This window comes from Anneissia japonica, unplaced genomic scaffold (assembly GCF_011630105.1).
Source record: "Anneissia japonica isolate Jap-2015-1 unplaced genomic scaffold, ASM1163010v1 scaffold287769_len469884_cov163, whole genome shotgun sequence".
Lineage (NCBI taxonomy): Eukaryota > Metazoa > Echinodermata > Crinoidea > Comatulida > Comatulidae > Anneissia > Anneissia japonica.
In genome coordinates this window covers 267,340-279,265 of record NW_022734345.1, presented here as the reverse complement: position 1 = coordinate 279,265, position 11,926 = coordinate 267,340, and the positions used below count along the sequence as shown (strand labels likewise).

The 11,926-nt window shown below is 34.1% G+C and overlaps 1 protein-coding gene across 1 annotated transcript in view; it reads right to left on the bottom strand.

Annotated features, from left to right (window-relative positions):
- LOC117116388 (ubiquitin carboxyl-terminal hydrolase 24-like) overlaps nt 1-11,926 on the bottom strand; it is a 45,764-nt gene that overhangs the window by 23,888 nt on the left and 9,950 nt on the right. The window contains exons 9-23 of the mRNA XM_033260417.1: nt 11,156-11,259; nt 10,801-10,911; nt 9,183-9,440; nt 7,838-7,909; nt 7,591-7,740; nt 5,610-5,741; nt 4,844-5,032; nt 4,429-4,569; nt 3,586-3,752; nt 2,531-2,708; nt 2,276-2,374; nt 1,699-1,815; nt 1,291-1,424; nt 1,023-1,107; nt 707-829 (exon numbers count right to left, since the gene is read on the bottom strand). Coding sequence (XP_033116308.1) covers nt 707-829; nt 1,023-1,107; nt 1,291-1,424; nt 1,699-1,815; nt 2,276-2,374; nt 2,531-2,708; nt 3,586-3,752; nt 4,429-4,569; nt 4,844-5,032; nt 5,610-5,741; nt 7,591-7,740; nt 7,838-7,909; nt 9,183-9,440; nt 10,801-10,911; nt 11,156-11,259 — 2,060 coding nt within the window. The remainder of the gene's footprint in view (nt 1-706; nt 830-1,022; nt 1,108-1,290; nt 1,425-1,698; nt 1,816-2,275; nt 2,375-2,530; nt 2,709-3,585; nt 3,753-4,428; nt 4,570-4,843; nt 5,033-5,609; nt 5,742-7,590; nt 7,741-7,837; nt 7,910-9,182; nt 9,441-10,800; nt 10,912-11,155; nt 11,260-11,926) is intronic.

Sequence of the window (11,926 nt, the reverse complement as noted above, 5' to 3'; positions counted from 1 at the left end):
ACATAATTCAAAATAGAAGTTTAATTTATAATGACTAATATAATATAACATAATATAATATAATTTACAGTAATATAATATAGTATAATATAGAATAAAATCAAACAATGTAATAATAAGAATATCTCAATAATAGCAATAAACAACAGCTAAGAGTTTAAAATATATTGTTTTAACTTACGTTTAAATGTATTTTCTATTTTGCGGTCCCGGAGCCCAATTGGTAAATTATTATAAAAATTAGAACTAAATGCATATTAGAACTAAATGCATATTAGAACTAAATGCATATTTAAAACATTCCAAATTGACTTCCCCCCCCCCCTTTTACTCTGCAAATGTACCTTCGAAAAGAAGCCCATCCACAGGTCGCATAAAAAAAAATAAGCCTAGGGCTTCAATTAAAGGTTTTACGGTATTACAGAATGGCAAAACATTTTTTTGGTGTAGAAAAAGCTGTTCTTGTCCTAACTGACTGGTAATCAACCAACACCTGAAATTTTATAAAAGTTTACTTTTTTTAAATTATTTTTCAACCTCATCTCCAATATTAACAACAGGATCATTACATATCAGCAATTATTATTTAATGTCAGGCACTTGGAAGCATGAAGTGCTATTTAAGTTTAACGCATCACTGCCACTGCCATCTTCATCATCCTCATTATCCCCAGTTTGATGTTTCAATGTTCTTTACTGAACTTACCTCCAAATTGTAGAGCACCCTAAATGCTGACATTGAAGAATGAGAAGAGGTTGTGAAGAGATCTTGAAGCACCTGTCTAGGGGGCTTGCCAGGAGAACCTTCATTGTTCTCAGCATCATCATTCTGTAACAGAAATAAACTGGTGTAAAATACATAGCAATGCTAAGCTTTTCACATCCTGCAAGGCTAACACAAATAACATTGTCAACATAAACTTATACTTTTTGAAAACGTTAAAGACATTGAGGCCTCAGCATGATGGACAGATTGACACATTCAGTTTTAATTTAATTTCATTAGCATTTAAAACACTTACATAGCGACATATGTTGTCCAAAGCTTCAATTATTGATGGATCAGTTGGAATAAGACGGAGAAGATTCCGTACTCTCTGAGTAATTCTGAAGAAAACAATTTTCTGAATGTAACAAGCAATTAACAGCATCATTTTTTAAAAATATTCATAAAAGCATAAAATAATACATTTCCATATTTTCAAAAAATAAATAATCTAAGTGAATCTAATTTGTTGATTATAATGAACTTTGTGGACACAAATTCTGCGATACAACTTATTATCTCACTTTGTTTCATCTAAATCTGCCAGCTGATAGAGCATCTCAAAAACTTGACCACCCGTTGCCATAACAACACCAGGTAGCGACCTCTCCAGTTCCATTGCATAGGCTGTTCTTGGCTGGAAGCTTACAGTACTTTGCTGCAAAGATATAATAGAATATAATCAATCAATTCAAAATTCATCGATGTCAGCAATCTATGACCAACGTATATAGCAAGCTATGTTTGCGATGTAGTTACTCCTATTCTGGATTGTCTGTGTCTACTGCCAAAACTCTGAAATTTCTGAATTTTAATAAACCCTTAGTTTCTGTGTATAATACACAAAACCTCCAAAATCATAGTTTCTGCCACACATGTGTTCCAGACTTCAAAAACCAAATCTTTATAAAAATAAAATCAGTGGAGCATACCTCGTCATTTCTAGCATTGTACTGGATACTGGTAACCATTGTCTGTTTGACGTTCAGTAACTGCTCTTCCTCAAAAGACAACTGGCGAAGCAACTTCTGATCTTTACAAGGCAGCAGCTATACAGAGAATGTACGTACATGAGAATCAAAGAAATATTGAGGTTCAAACATTCCTGTACTGTAAATATCAGATTCCCACCCTTAAATCTGACCATGGAGTGTTCTCCCAACTGGTAAATTTGTCTATATAAAGCCAGTTAAAGCACGCCAAGTGAGGTATTGCCTTTTTAAGTTGAGTTCAATGGTTTCAAAAAACAACAATACATATAATCATAGCCTAGGCCTGGACTGGAACAGTGGAATGATGTTCATTTTTTAAAGAAGGCCAGCCTAGGCTACCTAGGCCTAATAAGTGCTTTTTTTATTCTACCAACACACAATTTTTACTGGTTGGTCAGTTATTTTTACCGGTAAAATTGACAGCTGAAAAGGCTTTCTGGAGAACAAATCCATGGACGTGATTGTGGGTGCTGAATGAAGAATGGTTCTAGTTTAATTCTCAAAAAAAAAAACGTACCATAGTGTCATTGGCTGCAATCTGAACATTGTCTGTGTTGGTTTTCAAACGTACAGCTATTCTTGTTCGAACACTCCGTAAACTCTCATTTGAATGACACTAAAACAAAGTGCAAATACTCAATCAAACATTTGTCAGTGTGCTGTTAAATACAAATATAAATATGCATGAGCATAAATAAGGATAGAAACTAACAATAATTATATGTATTATAACAATGATTGTTGATTTCATTCTCTTGTTTGCGTAACTTACTACTATTGTGAACTCGATCTTTGGAATATCGCATGACACGTGTATAGTGATTGGATGACCTTGGTAGGATGCTTCATGAGGCAGAATGGTGCGTGTACACGTGTGTTGGTCCTCTACTGTCGTCACGTAAGTCTCGGCTAACTTCAGAAGTCGCTCAATTGTTAATAATCGAACACATCTATGCAAAATGTCATCAAAAATATTCATAATCACTTAGCAACGAAACAAGCTCTTAATTCATATTTTTAAAATTTATTTTCAAATATATTTTTATCAAAATGTTTGTGTCGAACAGTGAGTAATTAGAAGCAGGGTCACTCAACCCACACACAGGTGGTCCATATTTCCCCTATAGATAGGCCAGTGTCCGTTCCATCTCAGCCTCACCATGTTTCACTTTCAAACACATATTTTACCTGGCCTCCCCAGCTGGTGCCCTCAAGTCTAGTCATTATTTCTTATATAAACAAGAGCGAGCGCTCACCGGTTTGCGCGTTCCTCCACGTTTAAATACAGTACAGGCTCAAGTTATTATATTGGGTTTTTTTTTATAGAGCCAGTAAGACAGAAATTTTTTAATTATTAGAATGTTTATTTGTACAAAAGAAATTCTTATTTAGAATGTTCCTTTGTACAAAATTAAAATATCTTAAAATTGAAAAGAAATAAAATTTCTTAAAATTGGAAAAAAAAAAATTGAAATACCAAGATGCGATACAAACTCACAACCTTAAGTTCTTTACAACACATCCTTAACCGATAGTGCCATCCATTCAATGTGTCCTATTAGTGGCAAAGGCAGTAATGTATGTACAGTCCTTGCTGAAACCTGTTTTGTTTTGTAGGTGTAGGGGGGAACCCTAGGGTCCAATTTAAAAGAGGCGATGAACGTTTGTTGGAAATCACCTGTAGTTCGTATACAAAATTTTCTGCACGTCTGTTCAAAACTGGCGATGCTGGACGCTTTTAAAGTTCTGGTAACAAGAACAGGAGTGAGGGTCTGGGGGTCAGCGCCTTGTGTGGACCCAAAAAATAAAATGTGGGAAATAATATACCTGGATGGACTTGGAAGTGAAGCTACATCTGGAAGTGTGGCTGCAGTAAGAGCTTTATTTGCTTTGGAGATTGCATAGGCAATGGCTGAGCCACCTAGCGTAACAGTTGCCTCCTCAAGTCGCTTGTAACACTCAGCTATGAACCTCTTGTGGACACTAATAGTATCCTGCCAAAAAAAACAAAAAATAAACAAAAAAAAACATGAAGAGGTGTCCCCGAAGAAGTGCATTACTATATGTGTGTTTAATACAAGTAAGTGCAATCAAATTTCTTTTATGCAATCATCATAATATTAGGTTATTTCATTTCTTTATTTATTCAGACAAGGTGCCTTGGGGCCCCCGGCAACAGCAAAGTCACCATGACAAAAAAAAAGTCTGGAGCCCAAATGTAGAATTAATAAAGAAGCAAGGCCTATGGCTAATTAAAGGAAAGGTATAAACAAACAAGCATAATTATGCTCTATACACATTTAACTGTAAAATAATAATATTGCCTACATTTCACCATCCTTCAGACTATTTCTGTATCTTATCATGTTATATGCCAAACAAGCTCAAAAAGTGGAGATAAGTATAAAATAATTAAATTGAAAATCTGGCAATGAAATCAAATGCAGTGTGTTGGTGATAACACAGTATTCTAGAAAATATGGGGGAGGGTGTGGCAACAGTTAGAAGATTTTTTTATTTTTTTTTCACTTTTCACACATGAAGTAGTTGATTTTACATCAATAAAGCATTCTGCAAAAGATTTTTTTTTCTTCTTTAAGAAATGAAGGCACAGAAACATTGCACACTCTGAGAATTTATAAGGAAGTATTTTTTTATATAATGAGTTACCTTTTTGAGTTTCATCGCCAATCCAGTGTAATACATCTTCATTAACTGATGAATGGCAACGCTTGCAATTTCTTCATTTGGATTCTCTAATGCAACCTGCCACATGAACTCTAACCCCAATAGGTCAAGTTTTTCAACAACCTAATAATATATAACATAAAAAAGACAACTTAAATGCCATGTCATAGTTTCAAAACTGTATGTCTAAGTCAAAGGTCAAATCACATAAACAATGTTTATGTTTGAAAATCAGGGCTGGCCTGTATTTGTGTACTTCATAGTAGGCCTACTATTGACCAGGCCAAAATCTAGGGGTACAATTGCAAACTTCAATCACCACAAGCATACAGTTGTTAAATTATAAAATTATCAAATATATTAATTAAAGCATCCCTCAATGAATTACCCTTCTTACCAAATTTGGGCCACTTTTCCTTAATGCTTGGTTGTTTTGGTTAACACTCTCAAAGTATGCCTTTAAGCAATCAAAGTTTTTGGGAGACAGTGAAGCAGGGTCCTGCTTAAGTAACTTCTGTGTAAAGAGTTGCTGCTGAGTTTCAGCCTCCAGGTCATTCAGCCCAGATTTAAACCAATTAAAACAGGTCTAAGGGTGAAAGGTTAAGTTTAACAATATTAGTTATGCAAATATGAAATGTCACCTCCCTGATGTGATATGTATAATAATAATAAACTATAAGGTAGTCAGCTGGTTCCAAATAATCTTCACATCCAACAGCAAGTACACTTGTGGAATATGCTTTATAAATATAGTTTCTTCATGAAGCTTAGAGAAAAAAAAATCTGCAGTGATAAGGTTTGAACCCAGGACCTGCGATTGGAAAGCATTGCATCTAAACCGCCAAGATACACCTTCACTCCATTATGTTTAACACGTTGGCTGCCAGCAACGAGTACACTCGTCCCCTTGGACGTTGCCGAGGGTGCTAGGGATGACTACACTCGTCAAAATCGGGGTAACATTCTAGCGTTTATTACTTCTTTGTTACACGCTGTAGAACCACAGACTAAACGGCTGGTAGTGCGGAGAAGATACACCTAGACGATAATGGATGTATGTTTGTTGTGTTACATTGCCAACACTACACTCGACTGCATGAGTGGGGGCGCCCTCTGAACATACACCAACCTATTGGTGCAATATCAAACAAACATCTACTCACCTCTTTATCATATTCAATTGCATCATGATTGCTAACGAGACATTCCCATATCTCGCGAGCTCTATGCCAGTGAAGATACAGGACACCAACCTCAAGGATAAAAGCTAGGAACTCAAGATGAACTTGCACATGCTAAATGTTGTCAAACAAACAGGAAAACATTTAATGAAAAAAATTTGTAAATGAACAAAAGTTTATTAAATAGCTAAAAACACTAAATCCATTTTTAGAATTAGAAAGCAAATACTAACAATACCTATGTATGAAATAAATGCAATGTACTTTACTAATGCTTGTCTAAAATACTTTATCATAAATTTTTTTTATCAAAACAAAGATAGTAACAAAGATAGTAGCCAAACTTGACCATCAAAATTTAATGGTTATCCTCCTTATCATCATCATATTATCATTATGTTCCATTTTATTTTCAGAGGTTGGTATAAAAGTATACAGTGCTGTTATACAAGTCTAGGGTGAGCCAATATTTATCTCAATGCCTACTGATGATGTAACATTTCATTCCTGCCATTGAAAGTAATGCAGCTCACTTCTTATTCTCTTGGGCATGCTCATATGAGGCATGTTGTGGCAAAATGGCTGAGGCAGGTTGTTGCAAAATGGCTAAGCTGTAGCAAAAATTGAAATTCAAGTTATTGGTATTTTCATATACCTTAATATGTGATCTTTAAAATGAGGGGTCATTCATTGAAATAGGACATTTCAAGCCTAAGCTATTGGAAAATGAAAGTACAACACTCTCAGAGTCAAGATAAACATGATTTTGAGTAATTGCCTTCCGAAGTTATTTGTACATACATTTTAAATAGAATTAACTATCAAAATAACGTTAAATAAACGATCTGTTGACTACTTCCAGAACTAATACTTTGGGACATGATTAATAAGACATTAAACTGTTGATCTATAGTACAAAACAAATTTGAATTTTTAGGCATTGAGCTCCCATATTTTATAGCTCATTTACACGATACTGGCCTGTGCGACAACTTAACCATTTCACCACAACATGCCTCATTATGGCATTAGCATGCCCAATAACATCAGCATGCCTCCTGACAGTTTAAATGCATCCTGAATATATTAATTAAATACTAAGGACTATATTACTAATTGGAGGTTGGATTAATTTGGATATATTCGGTGTGAACACCAAGAATAAGCTATGATAATCCGATGATATATTTCCAGTGGGTCTCTCTGATGCTGACTAACCAGTACAATGGCAAACAATCTCCTACCCTTTTCTGAAGAGTGTAGCAATGATGATACACATCACAATCTTAAGTTATCCAGTTTGTCGCACTAAAGTCACACTAGGTGACCGTGCATTTCAATATGCAGCACCTAAGTTGTGAAAAGTTATGCCACCATTTATTAGGAAAGCCGGTAGCCTACAGATTGAAAACACATTTTTTCACTATTGTTTTTAACAAATAATTTACTACTGTACTTCCTGTACTTGTCAATTTTAATGGTTTTATTTTAATATTGAATTGTAAATTTTTATCCAATTTAGTTGACTTTTTAATTTTGTGTAATACGTCTTTTGATCATTTTTCTGTGGAATTTTAATGGTTTTACTCTAATATTGAAATGTCAATTTTAATCTATTTTTAATTGACATTTTTATTCTGTAATGCGTCATTTAAACATATTTTTATGGAATTTACGCAACATAAGTGAATAAATTATTATTATTATTATTATTATATTACTAGTTCTTTAACATGCACATGGGTCCTATTGCACACAGGACCAACGGCTTAAAACATCACTTTTTAAAGATGGTGCACACATTTATACTTGAATTTCAGCCCTCAAGTGCAGAAGATGGTTTTGAAACATACTAAAGGCTAAATATGGACCTCCACTGTTCAACATGCACAGTGGCTACTGCCAGCTTAGCAGATCTATGCTGCTCTCAAACAATATTTGTTAGATTATATGCAAGGCTTACCTCTGCATGTGTGTACCTGCCGTCAACAAGCATTGTAGGAGTCACTTGGTTGCCGCCAGATACATTCACAGCTGCTCTGTGACTCTTCATTAAACTATGACTAATTAGTTTAATTATATCATGGTTCTTGTGCAAATCTGTTGGTATACTCTACGGTAAGAAGAAAATAACGTACCTTACCTTAAGCTGGGAAATAGAAATCACTAGAACAACCAATCTGACATCTTTAATAATTTGGAAAAAATACCTTATCATATTTGTTGTTCTTTCCTTTTGCAATTAAATGCAACTGTCGCATTGCAGGTACAACCAAGCTTCCCTACCAGAAAGAAAGAAGAAAAATACATTAACAATTATGGCTACTTTCCGCTAAGCCCTTCCTTTGTTACCAAGGTCCCACAAAAAGACAGCGTAACTGCACGTAAACAACTGTGTATGTGGAACAAATGTATTTTTTTAGACTGGATTTGGATTGAATTAGATTTATTCGGTGTAAACACCAAGGATAGCCCACAAAAGTCTAGAAGAAGACTTATTTCCAGTGGGGTCCTTGTGGTGATTGGGCAGTACACCGGGAGACAATCCCCTACACTTTTCTGAAGAGAGTACTGCATTCTTTAACGTGCACATGGGCCATAAATGCACACGGGACCAATGGCTTAAACGTCTCATCCGAAAGACGGTGCACTATTGTAACTTGTACTGTATTTCAGCCCTCCAACTGAGACACAAGGAGAGGAAACGATGTGAAATTGAACCGGCGACCTATAGATCTCCACGGTTCAGTGCACACACGGTGGCTACCACCAGATTAGCTGACTGAGCTAAGATGCACATTCTTGACCTAGTTCATGTTGGTCAGTTGTTAAATTTGATTAACACTCTGGGAACGTCCGTCATTCCACATATATGAAAATTCTTGGACTAATATGCGATTGAAGGAAGGAATATTAATTGTGAACTTTCATTTTTATCTATTCTTGAATTATATTTCCACTGAAATGTAACAGTTTAGAGTGTCGATTTAGAATATTCAATGTTAAAAACTAACATTTTTTTTGCCTATTAAAAAGTAGTTTTTAAAACTTGTTTTTGTAATGGCAGTGTCTATTGTTACACCAGTTGTAAAGTAATATTGGCTATTGATACACATTTTGTTCTGATCGATGGAGACATGATATAGATTCAAATAAAAATGTACTACAATTCGCAGGAACATGCTGAAGATGTAAAAAGTAATCCTATGCACCGGTGATGAGACGGCACAGGCCACACCAGCAAACCACAGTGATCAACCATATTGTCGATGACACTTTCCAAATATTTTGAATAAACATGTCTACGGTGCCCTACCTAATATGTGCACACCTAAAATCATATTGTATACAAGGGCTTGGGTTAATAGTTAATGGTGTAAAAATAGCCACAACATTCTGTAAAACATTTACAGCATTAAGCAAAATGGAGGCAAAATTAAACAAAATAAACAATTTAATAGGAGACAGGTATGGCTTATGTATTTAAATTTTACTCATATTTGAAATTTAAGGTAACTTGTAAAATCTGTGAAAATCCGAAAATCTTTCACCTACCCTCTTTACATCTTCCACACATTTAGAGATGTACTTGTTTTTCACTTGCATATTAATTAAATATGACTCGCTGAGAATTGTTAGGTGTTCCTTGAGGGCGTGCTCCAGATGACTAGTGGGGATTGCGGGTAGATGAGCCAAGTCCCATAACAGCTCTAATACTTTGTTAGTTGTCTTTGCTTGCTTCGATTCACGGCCAATAGTACCAATTAAAGTTAGTAATTTCTCCCTCATATGATCGTTTTCTTCCTTCCAAGCCTGTAAATGAATCAATGATAACTCTATAATATATAATAGATTATAACAGATACACATCAGCTGAAACACTTCTTAGAACCCCCACCCCACCCCCAAGATTGCAACCACAGGATTAATATTAGGGTAACGTAGATCTATGTTGTTTCAGTCAAGATGATGTAGGAAACAAATATGCTTTACTTCTTTGTTCTTTGCTGGACATGCATATATTAGCATATAGGTTGGTTTCCAAATGAACAGGTTGGTCATTTTATAGATTAACAAACTGTAAGCTTTTGTTGACCCAAGCATTATGAGGCTACATAAGGACAAGAGGTCCACTGGTGGTTAAAAGGTATACGTTTTTTAAGGTCGATTGTTGTCTGTATTGAAGCATATGTTGCAAAGACAAGCCAAACCAGGCACTCGTCGCAAATCCTCATTCAGAGATAATGGCCAAAACATGCTGGAATGTCAAATTTAAAAAAATCTATTTCATTGAACTAAACTAACCTCTAAATATCTATACATCATGCTATGCTGTTATTTTCCCCATTTTCAAGGTTAAAAACAACAAGTTTTAACGATATGGTGATGGTTTCAGCTTGAGAAATGCCAGAAATCATAAACTTTGAAGGCTGATTTCTCAAATATTTTTCTTTAAACAGCTGTATGTTTAAATGCTTATAACTTCTTAAGGAAATGTCGGATTTAAATGATTCTTTTACCATTATATAGCTCTCATTTTACTATATCACTGTATTAATAAATAAAAATCGATTTTTGCAACAAGTGACTGGTTTGGATTTTCTTGGCCACATATGTTTGTAGTGTGTAATTTTATAAAGATGATCATTATCAAGTATGTGCTGTATGAAATTTATTATAGGCTATAAATAATAATAATAATAATAATAATAATAATAATAATAATAATAATGCATTTCTTATATAGCGCAAACATATCAAACAACATCTCAATGCACTTTACAAAAATTTAAAAAGTATAATTTCAACAAAAAAAAACATTAAAAGTACAAAGCATTCACAATTTAAACAACCATTCCGATTTAAAACACAATTTACAAAGTCATAAAAAATTTAAAAGTATGGTTCAATTTTCAGTTAAAAAAGCAATTTCACATGTAAATAAAATTTTAATCAATTTTATTATTTACTTTTATTATTTTTTTCTTATTGACTTATTTTTTATTTATTTTATTTATTTATATATATATATATTTTTTATTATACAATTTTTATCAGGAAAATACAAATCAATAAAACAATAAAAAAGCATAATTAAACCTATTCACAATATGTCAATTTCAACACTTCATTAAAAACAACAATAAAAAGCATCATTATCCCAAAATCTTACCTTTTGTATAAGTCTGAATAGGTGGTCAAGTTGAGCACTGTTGAGATACACAGCTGCAGCAGCCATGATGGAATGGATGTTGTCAACTACAGTCATGTGTTGGTCATTTTGCTAGGATAAGATATTAATTTGTCAACTTTACACCATTCAGTTATATAATATATACCAGAAGCTTAAAATTGACACAAAAAACACATTAAAATTTATAATTATATCAGGTCATATCAATTGCTACCAGTTTGCCATTCCATAGACAACTGGAGGAACTACTAGAAGGGTGAATTTTGGAAAATAATTTAAGCCACAGCTTCCAAGATAATGTCAAAAAAGTTTTTTAAACTATGACAAATCTTACCTGCATTTTCCATATCTTTGTGAGTTCCTCTAGTGATAATTTAGTTCCTAAAAACTCAACAATACCTTTCAGACGATCACAGTATTGCGATTGGTCAATATTTCCTAGAAGACAAAACACAAAGGTAGCAATGTACATTAAAATATATTCATATAAACACTTACTACAATATAATTAATTTTACAACAATAACAGTGATGTACTCAAGATCTGAGGAATGTGGAGAGAGAGAGCAAAGATGAGAGGCACTTGCTAAAGTGCCCATCATTGAGCAGGGGAGGAATTATATACTTAAACAAACAACTACAAATCAGCATGGGTGACAGAATTGTTTTGCAATCGTAGTGGACTTTAAAAAATGTAAGATTTTACCGAGACTGCAGGTAACATTCCAATGGGTAAATTTTACAGCTGTCCACACTTGGATATTTTTAGTTGGTGAAACTAAACCAACCTGTGAAAATCAACTATTAAAGGTGCCATTCTGTGAGATCATCCATTGAGTAACGCTTGAATGGTTCTCGAAGTTTAACAAAGGTACGTGTTCACATTGAACTTTCTCCTCTGCAGAGCTAACATGGTCAGATCTACTGGCACCCACTCAGTTGAACTAACAAACTGTCTTAGTAAGTTTTCCTGAGACAAGTTTCCTGGGCTGTTAGCATTGCACTAGTTATTGTAGATCTATTAACCAGCGTCTCGGTTCAGTTATACCAAAGTTCAGTGCAATTGCAGCTTAAGTTAATACCTGATAAATTAGAAATTTGTCTA